Source organism: Cyprinodon tularosa, unplaced genomic scaffold (assembly GCF_016077235.1).
Source record: "Cyprinodon tularosa strain WSP-4 unplaced genomic scaffold, ASM1607723v1 ctg6, whole genome shotgun sequence".
In the NCBI taxonomy this organism is placed as follows: domain Eukaryota; kingdom Metazoa; phylum Chordata; class Actinopteri; order Cyprinodontiformes; family Cyprinodontidae; genus Cyprinodon; species Cyprinodon tularosa.
Window position 1 is genome coordinate 3911216 of NW_024039340.1, and position 24154 is coordinate 3935369.

A 24154-nucleotide genomic window follows, 5' to 3' on the forward strand; every position below is an offset into this window, starting at 1 on the left:
GATATCATAGGTCCTAGTTCCTGAGCTGAGAACAAGTTGTCATAACCATGCTTTTCCAACAAGGCAAGGCAGAGCCTATTTCTATTGTCCATTCACCAACAGACTAATTCATATTGCAAAGCTCACTATATGAAAGAAAGAATAATTGTATTTTGTCTTGTCTTGCCTTTTTATGTCATTCAAAATTTAATCTTAGAGAATGACAAACAGTATGCCTTTAGTATTGGAGTAACATTTATGTCACAAAAGGAACAGCCCTAGTCTCTTCATCTCACAATGCTGTCTCATGTGTTCTTCCTTTATTGCCTTTTCTTGCATACAAATGTTACGAAGTTCATTTGCAAGTAGCAGAATTACTCTCTTTGGTCCCTGTGCACGGCTTGTACAACACATGCTCGTCTGTTGCAGCCAAGCTTGTACGCCAAGCAAAGCCAAGCTTGAAATCTCAATAACTCTGAGTCGATCTGCTGGGCCTATTTATTCTGCGCTGGAAACCGGTTTCCAGCGCAAAACCGGCTTTCGGCTGGGAATCGTGAGCGGATGATGTTTGCTTGTTTTCCCCTCTAGTAAATAGGGCAGATGGTCATTGTTGTATAAATATTCTTGTCAGCTGATGGAGATATTTTCATTGTACAGATCAGTTGGAGGGACTGGAGCCAAATACCACCCCAAACAGCTCAATTTTGAAAAACAACAGACAGAAGGTATAGCCTCAGAAAGTTTTTTTTTTTTTTTATATTTCAGATAAAGAAAAGCAGTCTACATATGGATAAAGCACTAAATATAAAGTGGAAAAATGTAAAATGCAATTGTCCCATCTAGCAGTTTCCACATTCCCATGGTGAGCCTTTCCTACATTTGCCACAGGTAAATTTGCCGCAGTGGACACAACGTTGAGTACTTCTGTTGTTATTGCAGAGTATGCACAGCTGGCATTGAGTCTTTTTCTGCTGGGAAACTCATCTCACGGCGTAGCTGTTTTTGCTCTTCCTCTTGTGTCTTTTCCTGCAGGAGCCTGTTTTTGAGTTCCTCTGAAAGCTCCAGCATGAATAGTCGACGACTTTCTTTGGATCCTGTACACGCTGTGTACAAAACATGTGCATTTGTGGCGGCCATGTCAAGCAGGTTATAAAACACAGCCATGGGCCACCTCCGTGTTCCTGCATGTACAGAGTAGTTGCGCAGTTTCTGGTCCATAATATCAACACCACATTTGAGATGGTTGTAATCAACCACAGTGTTTGTTTTTTGTTTTTGAATGTCCACAATTTCCACTCTGTGATGCATGGTACTCAGAAGACAGACAGATTTCTTTTTTTTTTGTCGCATACACCGTCAGCAAGGCACTTCCAGATTTGAGCACCTGTGTGGAGTGCAACTGGCACCCTGACCCCAAAATCCCACATACTCCGTCTGCGCTCCGCTCCGCTCCTCCCCGCTGCGCTCCAGACCGCCTGCACAAAGCAAAGCCTACAGCCGCCACTGTTGCTCCGTCCCCTCCGCTCTGAGTTCCTTGGAGATCGTAGAGGGCATGCGCCAGATGAACCAGGGTTTGCGCGGATCATTAAAAATAATTACAATTCATAATTCTTTTTTTAATCAAGGCCTTAATTGGCACTAAAATTAATTAAATATGTTTATCGTTGCATTTATGATTCTTTAATAAAAATGCTTCTAAAAACAATTTCGTCAGATATATTATATCGCTATTAATTTGCGTGGAACTGTTTATAAAGCCGTATGTTCGGAAAGGAAGCTCGAGGCGGAGAAAAATCTAGGGAATATATATACGTATATATGTGTGTGTGTGTGTTTACATACATACAGGAGTCATGGAACTCTGCTTACAGCTCCTTCATATTTCATGTACACTAATAACTTGTGTACATGGTTCTTGATGATGGCATTAAAATCATTTCTAATAGCATTAAAATAGAGTCACTCATTCCTGTATGAACCCTGTGAACGCTTAATTTAATATGACATATTAAAAAAATCCCACCATCATCCAGCATATGTTCAGTTTCTGCCCAAAAAAAAAAAAAAAAAAAAAAAAAAAAAAATATATATATATATATATATATATATATTTGTAGATTTTTGTAACAGAGATAAGGATAATTCAATACCGCTTTTTTTTTTTTATGAACTTGTTCTCTACAACTCAGCATCTCTTTTCATTCCTGTAATAAGAAGCTTCTTTTGAATGGATTTGATTAAACTTTAAGTCCCTCGGTATAAAATAAATATTTCAATGGAGATGAGAAATCTGCTTCCTGGTTGGTGAATAACCAATAGTTTGGATCCAATCATTTAAATAAACGGTGTTAGATTTTTTTTTATTTAGATATTTATAAGAATTGTGCTATAATTTCTAGTCACCAATCTGTTGCTACTATATTTTAATTTGACGAACCGGAATTTGTCGATGTTCTTTTTCCTGTTTGGTGCGATTGCAATTGCGGATCTTGACCTGGCCGGACCGGAGCGGAGCAAAAAATAGCTCGGCTCCGTAATTTGTCGGTGACGGACGGAGAAGACGTACGTGAACGGAGACGTGCGGAGGAGTAGCGGTGGATGTGGAACAGCTCTCATTGATTTCCATGAAAGACAAGCGTTCCGCATGACGTACGTCAGCGGAGCGGAGCGCTGACGGAGTATGTGGAATCTGGGGGTGAGGTTTCCTTTGCAGTTGCTGGTAGCTCCCGACGAATTTTGTTCATGGTGCCAAGCAGAGTTGTATTTCGCTGAAGGAGCCTGTTAGGCAAAGACAGAGAGGTGAAGAAATTGTCCATAGCTACAGTCCTTCTCTTGTCCAAAAATGGTTCCATCGATTTCAGAACAACGTTCTCTGACAACCTCTCTCCTTTTGGACGAGTGGGATCTTTTCCCAAGTAAGGGATGGCATTACACATGTATTTTGTGTCCAGATCTGCTGCAATCCAAAACTTGATTCCAAACTTGTCAGGCTTGGATGCAATGTACTGCAAAAAGGGGCACCGAACCTTGGACGGAAACAGCTGCTCATCCACAGTAACATGCTGTCCTGGACTGTAGGACGACACACAGTTCTGAACAAACTGCATCCAGATGTCAGAAATTGCTGCAAATTTGTCATTGTGCATGCGTTCCTTGCGGTGTCCTTGTTGTCAAAACGAAGGTACTGTCTTATTTCAAAAAAACGGTTACGAGGCATTATGGGTTTGATATCTGCGTTTCCGAATTTATTGGCCCACATGTGTCGCATGGGACCAATGTAACCCATGGCAGCCCTTCGAAAAAAGATTGCGAGGAAAGCCATCAGCTCGTAGACACTCATCTGCCAGCTGGGGTTTGTTCTGCGGGCCTCGTGGACTGTGCAGTCTCTGATGGTCAGCAACATGTTCATATCCAACAAACACAGGAAGCTGCGAAGGCAGCTTGTGATTTTGCGTTTCGCAGAATCTGTTTGCCCTCCGGATCCATTGAAGGCAGTCTGTGGGTTTTCAGGAACAGAAAAGTCTTCAACTTTCCAGTGGGACCAAACAGTGCCATCTTTCGCCTTCTCTGTGGATCCAGGCATTGTGCCAACATCAACTGTTTTTTGCAAGGAGGGGGGTTGCCGCGCACTGTTTTCCTCTTCATCTGATGTAGCCTCAGTGTTTGAACTGTCCCGCTCAATCATATAATTGACCACTCGGAACTTGGTGCGTCTTTGGAGGGGAGGATTTGCTGGTGCAAAAGCAGTCCCATTCGCATCAGAATCATCCTCTTCACTTGAAGAATCGGTTGCGCCGTTTTCATTCTGAAATGCTAAGTCTCCAACAGATCCACCATCAGATTCGTAGTCTGGCATGCTCTGAAGCATGGCTAAAGCCTCCTGAGCGTGCATCCTTCTTGGTCGCCTTGGTTGTGCCATGGTGAATTCCGGGTGAATTCTGAGTCTGTGTGCTGTGCCAGCTCTAATTATCCCCACAGTAATTCTGTAAATTACTATACTCCTTGAAAAAGCTCATTTACAACACAAAGGGAGGCAACTTAAACAAAGAAACCCCAGCACGCCAGCTGAAGTCACTAAACCACATTCTTACATTTGCATTTGATTTGAAAATGGAGCACCAGAGGAGAGCCGTTAACACCTTTGGGGGGATACTTGATACAAACTAGGTGCAGACTAAAGTCTGCTGTAAATCAGCAGACTGCTGTAAAGTTTGATGTAAATCAGATGTTCTGTCAAATAGAGGTGATGAATTTTAACGTTGCATCTTTAATGGGAGCTGGCTCGGAGCTCGTCGGCCTGGCTGTGTGTTTCCTGGACGGGGCCGCCTGTGGAGCTGGTTGACAGTTGCCTTTTGTATCTATGCTTCTTTTTCTATGTCTGCTTCTGTCTCCTTGAACCCCAGTGGGCCTCAGCAGATGGCTGCTCACACTGAGCCTGGTTCTGCTGGAGGTTTCTTCCTGTTCAAAGGGAGTTTTTCCTCTCTACTGTCGCTACAAGCATGCTTAGTGTGAGGGATTGCTGAAGAGTCAATGAGTCGATGCAATCAGCTGCTAAAGTGCCTTAAGATGACGATGATGTGTTGTGAATTGGCACTATATAAATAAACTCAATTTAATTGAAACTGAATTGATAAAAGGAACATTTAGGTATGAAGCTTATTAATGACGCTAAGCATTTAAGAAATAAAATTAAACGTTCAATGTCAGTATATCAGTATTTATTTGTCCCATTTGCTCAGACAAAAACTGACATTAAAGTAAATAATAAAATATATTTAGATTTTTGAATAAACAGGACTTTTTATCATCTTTGTGTCTGAAATTGACCGTATTGGTGGAAAGTCGATTTCCTGCACATTAAATTAAAGACACTGCAAACTGATCTAAAAATGAGTTAAGGCTTCTTTGAATAAGTGTATTTGCTTTTAATTTGAACAGTTAAATAAAATAACAATCAAATATTATGCGCTCAACATAATCTAGCAAGGAGTTTTTTAAATCTGCTTATTCCATTGGCAACATTTCTTAGAGCTAAATATTGAACAATCACATTACAAAATAGTTTATAGGACAATTTATCTCCCTGCTTCATAAATCAATCTTGTGTTGTGATATGAAAATATATTTTCATTCATTCTGTCGCTTTCTTAGTTCCAAAATGGACATTTTCTCTGAAAGGCCATGGAGGCAACAGGAGGCTCGTTCCTCAAACACTTCTGATTTTATTGTTTGGTAAAATGTTATTTTCAGCCAAAATATATATTTAAAGAAAATAATAATAATAAATGAAAATTGAATGCAACTTAAATTAAAATGAGAGTTCTCTCAATCGGATGTAAGAAGTAGGGATGCACGATATTGGGATTTTGGCCGATATCCGATATGCCGATATTTTAAAACTCATGTAGCCGATAACCGATATCGATACCGATGTTAAAGCTGGACAAAAATAAGAAGTCATTGAAAATAGCAGTTTTGTTATCCATTTCTGACACTTTGAAAAATAATATACTCAAATATATTTTCATATGCTGATATCAAATAGATTTTTAAAAACACGGTATCGATCTATTTTACTTTCAAAATCTCGTGAAATTTCATCGTTCTGTTACAAACTCTCGTGATATTTTGCAAATTCTTGTGAGATTTTGTTAGTAAAATAGATCGATACCGCGTCAATATATCAACATATAAAAATATGGCAACATTTCGTGAATTTTTGGGGGATTTTGTAGCATAACGATGACATATAGCAATATTTCATTAGTAAAAGAGATTGATATGGTGTTTTTAAATGGCAATATATCAGCATATGAAGATATTGGGATATTTTAATGTATCAATATTTTTTCCCTCGTCTTTAGAAGTTTTTAAGTCTGTAAAAAAGAAGTTTTTGAGGAAGAAGAAGAAGTAGTATTTTTATTTTTTTAGACTTTAGAAACTCAGAAGCTGATCAAATATCGGGTTAAATATCGGTGGGGTGGCCGATGTCCGATATTCAGTTTTAAGGCCGATACAGGCCGTTACCGATAGGGGGCCGATTATATTGTACATCCCTAGTAAGACGTTAAAAAAGTGGTCAATATAAAACCTTGCATCATCAGAATGGATATTTTATAAACAAAAGCCATCTCCGGTTTGTTCTTAATCCCTTAGATTAATGGCAGGATCTAAAAGTTACCAAATTAAAATTTAGAAAAGCCTTAAAATTCATTAAAAAAATATGGGTTTTGCTTTCAAACTTATTAAAGTACATTTTAACTGTCTGGAGAAAGAAATAAAGTGATGGAAATTAATATTTACAAAAATGCAACATTAATGGACACAAAATATTCATTAATTATTATATATTTATTTACAGTTTTTAAGTTGTCATTGGATAAAATTTTGAATAATGGAAATAAATGAATTGAGTTGACATTTTCAACATATACAATTGTACATACTTGAATACATATCACTACTTTGACTAATTTAAATTCCTTAATTGCCTGGTGAATCTGAAACGCATCAAACTAAAAATCAGGAATAACTTTTACATTTAAGGTCAGATGTTTTCCATTCGTATCGATCAGTTGGGGGGGAAAAAAACATCCATGATCCTGTATTTATTTTTGTTATTGGACAGAATAACACAGGTTTAGATTAACTTGAGTTTAAAAGCCAAACTCTGCTCGGTCTGAAAGTGCATCTTTGCTCTTAGATCATGTTTGGTTCACTCTCCCAGCAGCTACATTATATAAAAGCCTGTTTTATGTTATGGGGCTGCAGCGTTGCAGTGGAGGAGGCCGGTCGGGTTAAGATATGCTGCTGTCAGCAGAAGACGGCAGGATCGATGCGGGACACAAGCAGGGAGACGACAACAAAGCATGTGGGTGTGGGAGTGTGCAGCTATCCTGACGCCTCCATCCACACAGCCTCCTGCTCCTGCTAAGGACAGGAAAGGTTAAACTCTTGCTCAGCCTGTTTGGATGATTCCCTCCACAGATATGATCATTTCTGTCATTAAAAGGACAGCAGGTATGCTTTCATACAGTGGGGGAGAACAAGTATTTGATACACTCTTGATTTTTCAGGTTTTCCCACTTGCAAAGCTTGTAGAAGACTAATTTTTACCATCGGTACTCTTCAACTGTGAGTGATGGAATCTAAAACAAAAATCCAGAAAATTACATTGTATGATTTTTGAATAAATAATTTCCATTTTATTGTGTGACTACCTAGTAATACTTGGTAACCAAAAATTAGTATCTGTTGTGAACTGGTTGCAGCGTCGTGGAACCCCTTTAAAATGCCCCCCAGGTCAAAAGTGTGGCTTCACTTTATTAAGACTGATGCCAATAGTGCGCAATGCAATACATCGTGCACGAAAACAATTTAAGAGCAGAAACTTGCTCGGTGTTTGACCGCAGGAAGAGCGGACCGCAGCCAGCGCGACCATCTTCCTCTCAGCAGCTCGTGGGCGTAGCAAAGCCAGAGCGGAGTGAAATCATGCTGCTTTCAAACTGGACGCAGCAGGAGCAGCAAAATCACGTCTGCTGCTTCATTTTTGCTGCTTGTACCGGCTTCTGACGCGCGGCTGAAGCAGCTTTGCTGCTCTGGCTACGCGGTGCAAAAGTGTGTCTGACGCGCGTTGGGCGGAGCTACTCTATCCTTTATTTGCCTTGCAGCTATATTTGCTGTGATCAGTGGGAATAAAGTAGTTTTATTATGTTTTTAAATAGGAAAATCCACCTGAAAACTTAATCATTGCAGTCAGTTCATCCAGATTACCATCCTGCCTTCCAAAATTATTTCTGTCGCAGCCGCTCAGACCCCCACATACCAGCGGTGCGCTGTCAGTAGGATCCCATTCAACGGGCTTGTTTGTCTCCTGAGAAAGCAGACATGTTAATTTTTCTAAAGAAAAAACTAAAAAGGTCCTCACAATGTAACAGTGAATATTAGACACTGACTTGTTTGCAACTGTTCTTCTTCACTTAAAACATTTTTTTATGTAAGAGGAAAAATGTCAATGGAAAAATCAGAGCTTAAAATAAAACTCAAGATTTGTACATTATTATGTTGTGTAATTTTCTTTTTCTCCGAATTGATATTATAAAACTGGTATCGAAAAAAGTATCGTTCAGGAACCGGTATCGAAGTGAAAGTATCGATATTGGTACCGGCCCTAAAAAAGACTAATGCAAAGTGAATCCAGTAGAACTTTTTATTGCCTACCTGGAATGGGTGACAATAGTTGAAGAAACTTTTGGCAAAATGGTATCGGTGCCCTATAGGTTGGTACTCACCGATACCGATAGCACTATTTTAGTGTTGGATCGGGGCCCCGTCTGATACTGGTATTGGTATCGGTGCAACGCTAATCTTTGTAGAAATGTTGATGTTTAAAAAAGGATCTTAGGGAACCAGCCAAGGGCCCACCAAGGAAAGTGGGGACATTTTTAATGGCTACTACTAAACACATGTTATATAAATCATCACAACTGTAGTCAGATATTAAGAATATTAGATGCACACACTATCTGACGATGAACCAAAAGTGTTAAACTGATGATGTACATGTAATGTACATGTATTGATTACATATGTATGGTAATTATATTACATTACAGGCATTTTTATGTAGCCACTTCATGTGCCTGGGGAGTACCAAGATGGCGGCAGGTGACTTCAGTTTTTCAGCTTTTCAGTGAATAAATAGAGATCAGTGGTTCTGACCCTTACTAACCTCTCACCGCTCATTCCCACACTCAGCCCCGCCCCCTGAGGTGTCCAGTCACCGCCTACTTTAAAGAGTTTTTTATAAACTTGTCTGGGAGGCGGGGTTATTTTATCACATGGGTGTAAGTCACACTTTAAGGTTAAAGTTAGGTTCTCTCCTTACTTTTGTTTGTCACAGTGGCCTCCTGGATTGATTTGTTTGCTTGACTGATCACTTTAATTATTCAATATTACTTTGGAAGTCCAATGATTAATATTATTGCCTTGTTCAACTGAAATTGATTAATTGTTGAATTGATTTGATGTTTAGCTTTCTTGTTTTGGTAACAGGGTGTGAAACATGGTTAAGTCAGCTTCTCTTGACTCATATTTGTATTGCTTGATGCTACTGTCATTGACAAATCATGGATGACTAAGCCTCATTTCCTCTCTTTCTCTCCTACAGATGACAGATTTGTCTGCTAAACACCATTTAAAGGCAGAGTTTGAGACCTAAACGTACAGTTGGACATCCGGGACAATACCGGCTGACAAAAGGAGCAGAGGAGCACTATTAGGTCTTGCTGTCGTTGCTACGCAGATGTGGAAGTCCAGAAACTCTGCTATCATATAAGCTGGACTACAAATCCGTTCTAAGGTTTGCAGCCATGTCGGATCATAAAGACATGACGCACCGCCACTTACGGCACAAGCTGCAGAGTCTGGGGAGAAGACTGGACGAGCTGGAAGAGGCAACCAACAAGCTGCAGAAGTCTGAGGATGAGCTGCTTGACCTGCAGGTTTGCTTCCATCCACGCATCTGTTTAGATTTAGAGCTCATTTAGAAGATTAGTATTTTTGGCTGTTTTGTACAGTAATCAGATCCAAAATGAAGCCTAGGTTTATATATTGTAAAAATATATGCAATTCTTTTAAGCGCCTTTATTAATTCATGAAAATAGTAAAGTGAAATAAAGAAGTGATTATTACAGTCATCTAACTATCAAAGGGTCCCTTCAATTCATAACACATTGGTTTTTTGATACCTGAGATAATCACTAAAATAAATTTTTTCGGATTTACTTCAGTCTAACATATTTAAGTACTGTTTTTATTTCTAGGTGAGAAAAAAAAAAGGAAAGGCTATCATGTTTATCCAGCTCAATAGTTCAATCATAAAAAAAAATTGTTTCAATAAGGAAGATTTAAAGGTATTATTTTCACTGTTGGATCTTGAGATTATAATATATATAATTATATAATAATATTTATTATATAATTATAATTTAATTATTATATATATATATATATATATATATATATATATATATATATATATATATATATATATATATTTATTCAATTTTGTGTTTTCCTAAAAAGTCACACTTATTCACCACCATACGTTGTGAAATTAATAGAAAATAGAGTCAAGACATTGACAAGGTTAGAAATAATGATTTGTATTTGAAATTAGATTTTTTTTTGACATCAAACTTTGCTTTCGTCAAAGAATCCTCCATTTGCAGCAATTACAGCATTGCAGACCTTCTAGCTGTTAATTTTGTTGAGGTAATCTGGAGAAATTCCCCCCCACGTTTCCAGAAGCAGCTCCCACAAGTTGGATTGGTTGGATGGGCACTTCTTGCGTCCCATACAGTCAAGCTGCTCCCACAACAGCTCAATGGGGTTCAGATCTTGTGACTGCGCTGGCCACTCCATTACCGATAGAATACCAGCTGCCTGCTTCTGCTCTAAATAGTTCTGCACAATTTGGAGGTGTGTTTAGGGTCATTGTCCTGTTGTAGGATGAAATTGGCTCCAATGAAGCGCTGTCCACTGGGTATGGCATGGCGTTGCAAAATGGAGTGATAGCCGTCCTTATTCAGAATCCCTTTTATCCTGTACAAATCTCCCACCTTACCAGCACCAAAGCAACCCCAGACCATCACATTACCTCCACCATGCTTAACAGATGGCGTCAGGCATTCTTCCAGCATCTTTCCATTTGTTCTACGTCTCACAAACGTTCTTCTTTGTGATCCAAACACCTCAAACTTGGATTCATCCGTCCACAACACTTTTTTCCAGTCTTCCTCTGTCCAATGTCTGTGTTCTTTTGCCCATTTTAATCTTTTTCTTTTCTTGGCCAGTCTCAGATATGGCTTTTTCTTTGCCACTCTGCCCTGAAGCCCAGAATCCCACAGCCGCCTCTTCACTGTAGATGTTGACACTGGTGTTTTGCAGGTACTATTTAATGAAGATGGCAGTTAGGGACCTGTGAGGCGTCTGTTTCTCAAACTAGAGACTCCAATGTACTTATCTTGCTCAGTTGTGCAACGCGGCCTCCCACTTCTTTTTCTACTCTGGTTAGAGCCTGTTTGTGCTGTCCTCTGAAGGGAGTAGTACACACCGTTGTAGGAAATCTTCAATTTCTTAGCAATTTCTCGCATGGAATAGCCTTCATTTCTAAGAACCAGAATAGACTGTCGAGTTTCAAATGAAAGTTCTGAAAGTTTTTCTGGCCATTTTGAGCGTTTAATTGACCCCACAAATGTGATGCTCCAGAAACTCAATCTGCTCAAAGGAAGGTCAGTTTTGTAGCTTCTGTAACGAGCTAAACTGTTTTCAGATGTGTGAACATGATTGCACAAGGGTTTTCTAATCATCAATTAGCCTTCTGAGCCAATGAGCAAACACATTGTACCATTAGAACACTGGAGTGATAGTTGCTGGAAATGAGCCTCTATACACCTATGTAGATATTGCACCAAAAACCAGACATTTGCAGCTAGAATAGTCATTTACCACATTAGCAATATATAGAGTATATTTCTTTAAAGTTAAGACTAGTTTAAAGTTATCTTCATTGAAAAGTACAGTGCTTTTCCTTAAAAAATAAGGACATTTCAATGTGACCCCAAACTTTTGAACAGTAGTCTGTGTGTATGTATGTACGTACGTACGTACATACGTAGAGGCAGGGTCCACCCTGGACAGGTTGCCAGTCCATCACAGGGCAACACAGAGACACACAACCGTTCTCACACACGCTAAGGAGAATCTAGAGAAGCCAATTAACCTAACAGTCAAGTTTTTGGACTGTGGGAGGAAGCCGGAGTACCCGGTGAGAACGCATGCATGCACAAGGAGAACATGCAAACTCCTTGCAGAAAGTTCTCGGGAAGGGAATCGAACCCAGAACCTTATCCACTGTGCAGCCATGATTGTAGTCATTTTCGACAAATAAATGTATTCTTTATGATGGCAACCTCGCTGAAAACGGCTAAAACTGTAAAGTTCTGCTGCCTGGGCAAAAGTGGAGCCATCTAGTGGAGAAACGCAGCAATGCAAAAAGATTCAGATGAAATCAAACCGTAAATAAATGCATGAGTTTGATTGAGATCAATTTAGGACTAAAAATATTTTTCTGTTTGAAATTTTGTTTTTAAAATGAATAATTAATTTTTTTTAAATGTGCTACTATCTGGGATATTTGAGGTATAGTAGACAAATGCAGTTCAACTGGACGGAAAATTAACTCTGATGTTAATTAGCTTAACATCTCTTGCTGGGTGAATAAGGATGTATAAAATGTTTGCTTTATGGACACAATAATGATCAGGAAAAGATTAATTTTAGGATATTAAAGACAAAATGAATTAATAAACATACTCCTTTGTAGGACAAGATTATCCAGGCAGAGGGAAGTAACTCGTCCCTGCTCTGTGACGTGGAAGACCTACGGAAACGGCTCCTGAAGATCCAGGGCAAGGATGAGGAGGTACGCAAAGCTGAGGACCTCTGTCGCACAGTTCGAGAGAAACTAGAAGAAGAGGAAAGCCTCACCAAGGAGCTAAAGGGGGAGATTGAGCGTCTTCAGCGGAGGATGGCTGAACTGGAGAAACTGGAAGAAGCTTTTGCCAAAAGCAAATCTGACTGCAGCCAACTCTGCCTCAGCCTCAACGAGGAGAAGAACCTCACCAAGAAGCTCTCCTCGGAGTTGGAAACACTCAAATCCCGCTTGAAGGAACTGGAAGGTTCTGAGACGAGGCTGGACAAAGCAGAGCAGGCTCTGGCTAAAGAGCTGGACAGGCTTAAAGCCTTCACGCAGGCGTTCGTCAGTGAACGCAAGAGGCTGACGGAAAAACAAAGAGAGGACGAGAGGATCATCCAGAAGCTCACGGAAGAAAAAAAGAACCGTTTCGGTCTGACAACAGAACCGGGTCGCACAGATTTCATGAATTCAAGAATCGAAGATGAACTGTCCTCCACTGCGCTCTTCACAAGTAAACTAGCTGGAAAGAAGAACCTAGACTACCTGAAGCTAGCCGATGAGAAGCTGGGCATCGTCAGTAAGTCTGAGATGAAGAAGGGCAGCAGTATGGAAGGCTCACAGGAGGAAGACAACAAAGTGAAAGAGCTCACTCAAGAAGTAGAGAAGTTGAAGAACCGTCTGAAGCAGCTGGAGCTAGTGGAGGAGGATCTGAAGGATTCCCAGTTCAAGAACGGCAAGCTTCACAAGAAGTTTCAGGTGGAGCAACAGCGAGCTCGTCAACTGGGCGAACAGGTGGAGCAGCTCCGGACCCAGCTGTCTGGAAAAGCTGGAATAGGGGGGAGAGGAGTGGGAAACCCGGCAAAGGTCCTGGAGAACGGCAAAGCTGAGAACGAGGAGTGGGCGTCAAAGGGAGCCGCCAGGCACGAGAAGCCGAAGTTTAAAAGTTCAGCGGCTTTTCCTGAACCGGGCTCTCCGAAGCACAGGATCCGGGAGCTGTCTCCTCAGCCCAGGAGAGAAACCAAGCTGAGGAGCAAAGAGCTCAGCAATTCTGAGGAGGGTTCTCCAAAGTCTGTGAGGAGAGCTCTGAGTCCAGCTCAGAGGAGGAGGACCCCCAGAGCCCCGCCTACTGCCGTCACGTCTGATAACGGAATCACAGCAAGGTTCTCCGAGGAGAGGCCTAAAGGAACTCTGTTCGGCTCTGCAAACTCATCATCCGATGTCAAGAAGGTGTCCGTCCTGAGCCGCTACCCTCCGGCCGCTAATGAGCAGAAGCCTCTGAGAACGCAGTTCAAACAGACCGATCCAGAGATTAAAAAAAGGGAGAGGGTTTCTAAACCCTACATAGGCAGCGATAGTGAGTCCAACAGCTCTGATGCTGTGCCTGAGAGCTCTGTTAGCGTGAACGACGTGTCTACACTGGAGAAGGAGGCGACGGCCACTGACCAGGAACCAGTAGACAGAGTTCAGGAATCCGCCACTCTAGCTAAAGCTAATGGATCTTACACGGCGTACAGATCTCACATCACTCCACTGCTGCCCAACGACCACGGCTCAGACAGTCAGTCATCTGCTTCTGAAACCGAATCTACGGGATCAAGGCCCTCGGAGGTAGAACCTGTGGCTGAGACGGTGTGTCCACCTGTGAGCAGCAGGACAACGGCGACCTCTAGGTACTCCCGATACCCACATGTCCAGGACTCGCACTCGGAGGGTTCGTCTTCCAGGAGCTCCTTTGACGAGGACCTGCACACCAGGACACAGGCTTTTGACGGAGGCCACCTGAACCCGTCGCCGATCGAGATCCAGAGAGTTTGCAGCCCAAGAGAGGCCCTGCGCTCCAAAGCCGTCATTAAACCCGCCATCATCGAGATCGACAGGAAGGAAGTCATGATTTCTGACTCCTCGTCAACCAACGGTAAACCAAAGATCTCAACCAAGCCAGTTTTGACCGCCACCTCCAAAATGACCAGCAGCATAACCATCTACCCCAGTGACCTGGGCTCTTCGAGGACAAGCAGCCGCAGCAGCAGCTTATCCAGCGAACCGCTGCCTGTGAAGGAGCGCCACACGTCCACCAGCAACATCGTCATAGGTAGGTACAGAGTGGAAAGGTCTTAATTACCAACATTAGCAGTGATGATAAGAACAATAACTGTAATGTTACATTCATACCTAACACGATTTTAGCAGAAAAAAGCGTCTGCTGCTTCAGTTTTGATGCTTGTCCACATTAAGGTCAGATGTCCAGTAAAGTGTGTCCAGATGCTTCTGCTGCTTCTGTGTTCAATACAGAGAGCGGCTTTAAATCCTGTCTTAAAATCTTTTGGGTTTTCTTCATTATCTTCTGCAGGCCTGTTAGTTCTACGTCAGCCTGAACACCTAAATTCGGCCAATCATATATCAACAGTCATCTGTCAATCCCTGGCGTCCTCTTCCACAACATCTTCGTCCCCACTTTCCTCCTCTAAATAAAAAATGGATGACGGAGGAGACTTATCCACGACCTCCGACACTAAACTCTCCTCCTCTTGCATGTTTCCGCTGTCCATAGCGTTCCTTGACAGCGTCGTTTCTAAGTCACCAATTTAGTGCTACTTGGTCCCAATGGAATTTCCCATTGGGAACCTACTAGCGCTAAGTTGCTAACTGGTTAGCAAGATGCTTCCGACAAACCGGCTACAATCAAACTGGCTTGCGAACCTTCCGCCACAACAATCCCGCCCCCTTGATAAACGACCAATCACATTCACTTTATTCACTCGTGTAAAGTCGGGCACCACTTGGGAGAATTCGGAAATACAATAATTGGAACGGCCGTTTCGCTACGACTTTAATTTATTTTTAATTGAGAAAGTCCTACTGAAAACATGGTCTGTGCAGTCAGTTCATCCAGATTACCATCCTGCCTTCAAATATTATTTCTCTGTGGGTGCCGCTCAGACCCCCACGTACCGGCGGGGCGCTGCCACTGGGTTTTTTCCCTACTGTTGGTGGCGGCTGGAAGTAGATGTTAGCGTTTTTCATGTACGTAATCCAAACTGCAGGCAGCAGGATAATAAAAGTGAACATATTTTGTTAGCAGGTTTCTACATTTTCAGTTAATTTAGGCGTTAATAAACAGTTTCAGAGGAGTGATCATAGCGCTCTGCATCAGCAGTGCTGTGTCTGACTCCCTGCCAGATCAGCCTCGCTATGGAACGGTACTTGTGCCTTCTGTTTGAGCGTGCGGGAACCAATCGGAGTGCGCAGTGAGACAACACGCGCTCAACTCTGAAAATCTCTTCTCAACCCACTATCCTCGTGCACTGTTCCATCTTTGCGCGTGCTCGGCTCTGTCTCCGCACGCGCTCCGCCTGCTCTTCCCACGCTCAACACCAGCTGTGCGCTCGGCTGTTTCTCCAAGACTGATTATTTCAGGAAATTTGAGTTACTTTAATTATTAATGCTATTATTATTATTAATAATTATGTTTTCTGCTGAAAATATAAGTGAATAATTATTTTTTACATAAAATAATAAAATATACATTTTTTTATAGGTTTTTCTAGAAAAAGGTATTTTCAGTCTTAGTCAGATCCTCCATGATTAACATGTCTGACATATAAAAGTTGTTATGAGTTTTTTTCCTGTGGTTCTGGTTCTCAGGGTCCAGCAGTGACCATCGCGGCAGCATATCCGTCCCATATGAGATCTCCATACCTAAGAGTAAAATCGGTTTGCGTTCGTACTCAGACCAGGACTGTGGCACCGATGAACCGAGCGACACGCCGACGAGGTCCAAACTCCTCAGCCCCTCCAGGGTAGAGACCAGCAGCATCTCCGCGGGTCACCAGCACGCCATCGGCAGGCGCCAGTCCTCAGATAGCGCCTCATTAGAGTTAAACGACACTGAGTCTGGGTTTGAGAGCGGCAGCAGCACGACGACCACAGTGACCAGCCGGAGGAGCCACATCCAGACCGAGCACTCCCAGGACGACACTTTATCAGACATAAAGAATGTGACTGTGAGGAGCACATGGAGGACCAGAGGAGGAGCGTCGGTGGAGGAGGCGGGTCGAGGACAGATGAGGAGCAAGGCTCTGACAGACGGAGGGTCTGGAGACGAAGCAGAGGCTGAAACAACATGGAGAGCGTATCGTGCGACCACCGTCGACATGGAGGACACTGGGAACGGCGCAGCAGCTGTAGCGGCACAGAGAGGAACTAAACCGGCAGAGGTGAGAGAGAAGATGTTCTCAGGAAGGGTCTAGCGTTACCCAGAATGCAAAGCAGATGACAAACTTCTCCATGTTGCTCTGTGTTATCTGTCCAAGGTTTCCACGCGGCGGTACAACAGCGCGACAAGCCCTAGAGACACGGAGGAACCGATGCCTCGCAGAGACAAGAGCTCAGAGTCTTCGACCGTGGAAGTGGGAAGGACCGTACCCCACGCTCCAGTTACCTCCCAGTCCTGGAGCCGATCGTACTCACCGCTGGTAAGACGCCCTTGCCACGGTTTATCCGAACAATAGTTTCATATTATCATGACAATAACTGAATTTATATTTAATCATAGAGATTAATCAGGCCTGGCTCAGCATCATCACTGTTTAACAGCAGCTTCCTGTTCAGCAGTAAAATATACACAGAAAACCAACATTACATAAGCAAATGAACACCAAAATACAAGATTACATCTTAGGAAAGACGACTACCTCTCTGGGTTTAGCAGATGGTCTCCATAGTTACCCCTAAAAGATGCCAGCTAAGTTTGGTTTAAGCATAGAAGAAGCACATTTGGATCTAATTTTGACCTTCATTGAATTCAGGAGTAAACGTACAATTATACTTTCAGCTTGGTGTCTTGTACGTGATCACAGCAGATCAAGTGAGCACACCCACCGACAGGGCGGGACAAACGGGTCAATAATCCTAGGCTCAGGACAGAGGGGGGCCCCAAATTGACACTCTGACCATTAAAAATACAGGCAGAAATAATTTTTCAGACAATATTTGAGATAAAAATGTTTAATATTAGAGTAACTAAATACATAAAGATTAGGGCGGGGTAAAAAAAATGGATTTAATCGATTTTGAATCGATTCCTTTACATTTTTGCAAAACCGATGTCTATGGCAGCGGTCCCCAACCTTGTTTCCGCCGCGGACCGGTTATATGTCAGATTATATTTTCACGGACCGGCCTTTAAAGTGTGGGGGATAAATACGATTAAATAAAATGATACGACTGGCATAAAATCAAATACAAACAGCATAAAAATAAAACTCACCATTATGCTGAATTAGCGGGCGCCCTGAGCTTTTTTCTCCGAAACAAACCGGTCCAATCTAGGCGGAGACAATGACAGACGAAGCGTGCTCCTGATGTCCAGTCTGCTCCGTAGCTTTGCTCTGATCGCTGTAACCGCAGAAAATCCCGCTTCACAAAGATAGGATTGTTAGGTTTATTCTTTATACATCATGTGCATTGTTACTCTGTTAGCCAGATTAGAGAGTAGAAGGCCTTCCTTCACATTGTGGATGTCACGGTGTGTACGGAGGTCATCTAATCAGGACAGCCTTCGTGTCTTTAGAAATACACAGGATATGGGCACATCTTGGAGCCAGACTTCTAATAGGGAGCTATCTGTAATTCTTGGGCATAGAAGCAAGATGCATGAAGTTCAAGACATGGACGGCATGTCAGTTTCTGATACGGACAGCTAAACATCCACCTGATGCAACACATAGACTCATGAGCTATAAGAAGCAGGAGAAGACCTTGTTTGGGGCTCAATCTTTGCCGGAAGCTCGCGGACGTGATTTTTGAGCCCACAGCTGTGCAAGCTCTAAGCATTTTCTCTGTCCTGTAACGACCTGATCTGGAATAAACTCTGTTATTTTTTACTCCTGTTCTATAGTCCTTTTTTATATGGTTTTACCCAGTTTGAGTTAAGAGTAGTAAATAACTTGCTCCCAGGTAAAGAACCGTGAGGAAGCCCCCGAGGCGCAACGGCTTTTTTTAGGGGACATAACTTCCTCATTTTAACAGGATGTTATAGATAGGATGAGTCTTGAACTGAATTAACCTGTGTCAAGAGGCACAGATGCACCGACTGATGTAATTGGGAGAGAATACCCCAATGTTTTGTATTTTTCAAAAAAAAAAAAAAAAATCACTCAGACTCTGATCGTCGATAAATTATATGTACTTTTTTTTTTTTCGTGCGGCCCGGTCCCAAATGACCGACGGACCGGTACCGGTCCGCGGCCCGGTGGTTGGGGACCGCTGGTCTAGGGAATGAGATCGATTAGTTTTATAGTGACGCGCATGACGTTCACATTCAAATCAACAGGAAAGATGCACTCAAGATGACTTCAAGTCAGACAGCTGCAAATATATCTAATAGGTTGACTGAAGACATTAACAAATGGAGGCTGAGCAGCAAACACCCTGTAGTTACAGACAACGCTGCAAATATGGTTTTTGCAGTGAAGATAATGCAGCTCATGAATGTCTGCTCGCTCGAGTCAGGCTTCACTTTCAATTTTCACAAACAAGTTTGCACTTATTGTTTCATGTGACAGGAAAAATTAAAAGACGAGTATTTTGAGACACCGTTGAGCCACTTTCTTATGTGAATCAAAATCGAATTGATTCAGGACTTTGGCTAAAACACGCAGCCCTAATAAAGATATCTGCATTAGGTATATATAATATGCTTTCCTTGCCCTGCCGTCTGCTAGCTGGTGTAAGGGAGAAAAACACCTTTTCTTTTATAGAAATACTTGAGCTTAGCGCCAAAAGAGTAGAAAGATGGCGGGGCCGCCTTTTACAGCTGCTTTTTGTGTCTCTGCTTCTGTCTCCTTGAACCCCAGTGGGCCTCAGCAGATGGCCGCTCACACTGAGCCTGGTTCTGCTGGAGGTTTCCTTCCTGTTCAAAGGGAGTTTTTCCTCTCCACTGTCGCTACAAGCATGCTTAGTGTGAGGGTTTGTCTTTGAGTCAATGAGTCGATGCAATCAGCTGGTTTTCCTTAGATAGAAAACTTTGAATAAATCTGACTGGATGATCTGGTTGAACTGTAAAGTGCCTTGAGATGACGTGTTGTGAATTTGGCGCTATATAAATAAGCTGAATTGAAATTGAACAGAAGTCCAGGTGAAAGCCTGAGCGGAGCAGGAGAGGAAAAACATTCTCCAATCAGACGGGATGTTTTCTGGATCCATCCTGAATCAGGTTTTCATTCAAAGTTCATGGAGAGGAAATGTTTCTACCTAAACTCAGCCTGTGTTTTTCCTCTGCTCTGTGAATTTAACCTCAGCAGAGTTTCTGCAGACTTTTTACTCCTGCTGCCTCAGGACGCACAAAGAGAAAAGGGTGGGGCGCAGAAGAAAGAAAGGAAGGAAGTTTAAAAAAAAAAAAAGAAAAAGGACAACTGTGGGAATAGAAGGTTAGAAAACCTCAAGGAGAAGAAAATGAACTTTGGGGTTTATAAGCACCATAAATTGACGGTTTGCATTTTTGCCGTTGTGCCGTGCTGTTTTACACAAACATACCTCTAGATGTTCACATAAAGATTGCAAAGGTTTGAGTTTATGCTTAAACCCATGTTTAACCGAGGTACATGTTGTGTTGTTGCACCTTTTTACAATGCCTGCTAAATAGCTTCCAACTTTGGGGTTTCATGCTAAATATTAAATGTTTTTAATTATTTTTTCATGGATGCAAATCTGGAAAGTCTGGAGTGCTTCTGTATCCAGCCTTTTACTACAATAATAATAAAGTCCTGTGGATGTAGTCACCTTCAGTATACGCCTCATATGCAGAAGATCATCCTAATAATAACAATATGAGCAGTTTTAGTTCATTTTGAACATTTTACTCATGATGATTCATTATGAAAGGCTCCAATATGCACTCTGAGGTTGCTCTCCCTCTCTTCTACTCACACGTGGACCCGTTCTGCTCACTTGTGTCCACTTTTGTCACTTTGAGGGTCTGGCTTTTTTTTCCTATAATTGTTTTGCTGCTGTTAACACCAGAGTTTTCTTATTGTTGGACAATAAAGGGATTTTCTAACCACTGGAGAAAGTAAACCTTCTGTGATTGGCTACTTTTCAGGAAGTACTGTTTTCTTCCTGGTTGTGGGCAGTAACAGCAGTTTTACTACCCAATCTGTATCATCATCTCGTTTAAACATCCACAACCAGAAATGCATCCAGGTCGCAATCGTTTGCACATAAATCAAAATGACTTATTTTTACCACTAATTGTAAAATAAATAAATAAACTAACATTACACTATATAATGTAAAATGTTAATAACTTTTCTGCGAGAATAAATGTGAGCTCGGTTCTACTTCCAGCAGCGGATTTCTAAATAATTAGAGTAATTTTTTGGTTTTAAAGTTTTCTCAGATTGAATTTCTGTTTGTCTAAAGGCATCACTTTGTCGCCGTGTGATTGGCTGATGTCGTGTGTGTGTTGACAAGCAATAGGGTGCCTTATAAACAGGGGTGGAAAGTAATGAATTACATTTACTCAAGTTACTGTAATTGAGTACCTTTTATGAGTAATTTGTAATTTTCTGAGTAGTTTTTGAAATATGTCATTTTTTACTTTTACTCGAATAAATTTTAACCTAAGTAGTTTTACTTTGCTACATTTAAAACCACCTCACGTTACTGAGTAAAAATAAAAATAAAAAATACTGATGGTGAAAAATGAAATGTCCTGCCTTGCATTTACCCTGTATTATAATCCAGTGCTGCGCTTTGGAAGATGGCCGTTGCTAATCACAACGTAGGGAGTATGGATGAGGAAAGGCCTGAAGAGGAAACACATTCTGGAGACGAAAGCCAGAAAAACCCTCGGCCATATTTGGAAGGATTATTTGTTTTCAGATGCACCAAAGGGAACAATGTGATAATGCAGTGCAACATGTGCCTGCCCAGCAAAACGGAGCTTTCGGCTTTTAAAACATCAACATCCAATTTACGAAATTGGATGTTGTCTGTTGGACAGTAGGATTGAAAATAGTTTGCACTTTATGGTTCAGGTTGTGACTGTCCTTGTGCTGTGAGGAAGTATGTTCTTTAGCCCAGCTGATCTTTTGCAGTGTGGATTTCCACTGAAATACGCCTTGAAATCAATTAAAACACCTTGTGCTCAATTCAATTTATGACTCATCCTTTTTTTGCATTAAATAACTGAAAGTAACTAAGTAACTTTTACTCAAATTACATTTTTGTACTTTTATTTGAGTAAATTTTGAGATGGGTAATTTTCCTTTTACTTTGAGTAGAATTAATGCAAAGTAAAGATACTTTTACTATTTTTTTAGTACTCTTTCCACCTCTGCTTATAAAGTGGCCGGTCGCTACACAATGTCAGACGTTTGCTCCAGGAGGTTTAGATCGTTGTCAAGCAGCTTTACGCTCACGCTGCTCAGCTGCTGCCGGTGGATGTTTTTCTCGCGTCTCTTTACTCGAGGAACCGGATCAAGATACCAAAAATACGCCAACCTGCTGGCCAGGGCAGGGGCCCCCAAAAGAAGGAGACATATGTCCCTCTAGATATTACAAATCTAAAAAGAAAATACCATAGTACAATAAATTATCTTTTTGTTGTTCCGCATCTTTCAGGATTAAACGGCGAAACAAAGCATGAGTGAAATGAAAAATAAATGAAAAATAAAATGAAATGAAAAATAATCAGTCCTTTGTTTAAATTTATAGCGAAACAAGACAGGAATATATTTTCAAAATTCAAAGCCTTTCTTTTCATGTGTCCACAGTGTTGGGCACGTTACTTTGAAAGAGTAATTCGTTATAGTTACTAGTTACTTCTCCCAAAAAGTAACTGAGTTAGTAACTGAGTTACTCCACAATAAAAGTAACTAGTTAGTAGTAAAAGTAACTATTGTTTTACTTTTGCGAGTGTAGGGATGTCTAATTCTGAAATCCTGTGTTTGGGTTGTTATAGATACTGCAACATGTAGCTCCATCCATCCATCCGTCCGTCCGTCCGTCCGTCCGTCCATCCATCCATCCATCCATCCATCCATCCGTCCATATTTCTCTCTTTCTCCATATAGGCTAATGATCGTTCACGCTCTCCGTAGTTCCCCTGTGGCGCGAGCACAGGGCGACTGTTACGCGCCTTTAGCTAGCATGTGCGTTTCCTGTCGCTTGCGCGGTGAATTGTGCCACCGTGCTTTGCGGTGATGCAGGGGAAACCGTATCTGATGGGGAAACGCAGCTCGATGTAACACCGGTATTTCCATCTGGAAAGCGCTGTTTTGCCGCTGGAGTCCTCCTCACTCTCCATCCTCCCCTCTCATGACGCGCGCACGAGTCCTATCATGAAAAAAGGTTCATTGTGTGACCTGAGTAACGTGCAGTAACGGGATGTCTGTGGCATGCATTCACTTAACATAGGCCTACGTAATCCTACAATAACATGATATTTATAGTTGATTTTTTAAAAATGCTTTTCAGTAAAACTCAACAGCAATAATTACAACAACAAATGATAATTTTATTCAAAATGTATTTATTAAAAATGCTTAACAATTCCTGTAATGAATGAATAGAACAAAGAAAGAAATAATGTCTCATCTAAACATCCCTCACTTAACAATAAAAGTTAACAATAACTCTCAACTCCCAATAACAGATGATACTCAGCCTCAGCAATGAAGGAAATAATGTCTGTTCTGTAGGATATTGGAAAAAACAAATAAACAAATGAGCTAATTGATAAAAAATACCTCTTGTGTAGCAAAAATTATTCAAATTGTACCAAAAACGAACAAACATATCAATAGACTATCTTTACTTTCGGAGTCCAGGTGGCTTTTCAGATCCCTTGCACCTCCATTGGACACCGAGCCATATGAGCCTGCTTTGCACGCTGTGCACAAGGCCTCCCCTTTGTCTCGACCCGGTCTGAAAGCGGGGAAACTCTTTTGTAAATCGTCGGTAAACATACATTTTCACTTTTAAATGTTGTTGGCGTACTGACAGCCACGCAATCTATATTCTGATTAAGAACAGGGCTGCCCGCACTGACGTGGCTCAGGGATTACGTCACACGCAGCGTCGTGCCCTAGTGCCTGTAAATTTAATGGTCCAATGAAGGTAATTTAAAAAACAGGACATTTCCTCACTTTGTAAAAAAAACCCAGGACGCCCGGGACAGGACGTGAAATACGGATATGTCCCGGGAAATACGGACGTTTGGTCACCCTATAATAAAAATGATCTTTTTACATTTCAGTATTTTTTTTTTTTTTGTAAAACTGAATTTATTTTCTAAGCTGAGCTTATCCGGAGCTGCTCAGTGGAGCAGTGGGTAGCACTGCCGCCTTGCAGCTAGAAGGTTCCTCTTTCTGCATGGAGTCTGCATGTTCTCCCTGAGGATTGCGTGGGATCTCTCTGGGTACTCCGGCTTCCTCCCACAGTACAAAAACATGACCTCTCTAGATTCTCCTTAGGTGTGAGTGAGTGTGAATGGTTGTGTGTCCTGTGTGTCTCTGAGTTGCCCTGTGATGGACTGGTGACCAGTCCAGGGTGGACCCCGGCTCTCGCGCGTAGACAGCTGGAGATGGACACCAGCATCCATCGCCGCCCCGCTCGGGATAAGCGTGAAGGAAAATGGACGGATGGAGCTAATCTCTTCTTGATACAGAAAAAGATAAACTTTCTATTTTA

The 24154-nt window shown here is 41.7% G+C and overlaps 1 protein-coding gene across 2 annotated transcripts in view; it reads left to right on the forward strand.

Moving 5' to 3' along the window:
• Positions 1-24154, forward strand: part of luzp1 (leucine zipper protein 1) — an 88292-nt gene that overhangs the window by 58653 nt on the left and 5485 nt on the right. For both annotated transcript variants that reach the window (XM_038307042.1, XM_038307043.1), the window contains exons 3-6: positions 9149-9482; positions 12368-14552; positions 16106-16677; positions 16774-16935. In XM_038307042.1, the coding sequence (XP_038162970.1) occupies positions 9351-9482; positions 12368-14552; positions 16106-16677; positions 16774-16935 (3051 nt within the window). In that variant the 5' untranslated portion in view covers positions 9149-9350. The remainder of the gene's footprint in view (positions 1-9148; positions 9483-12367; positions 14553-16105; positions 16678-16773; positions 16936-24154) is intronic.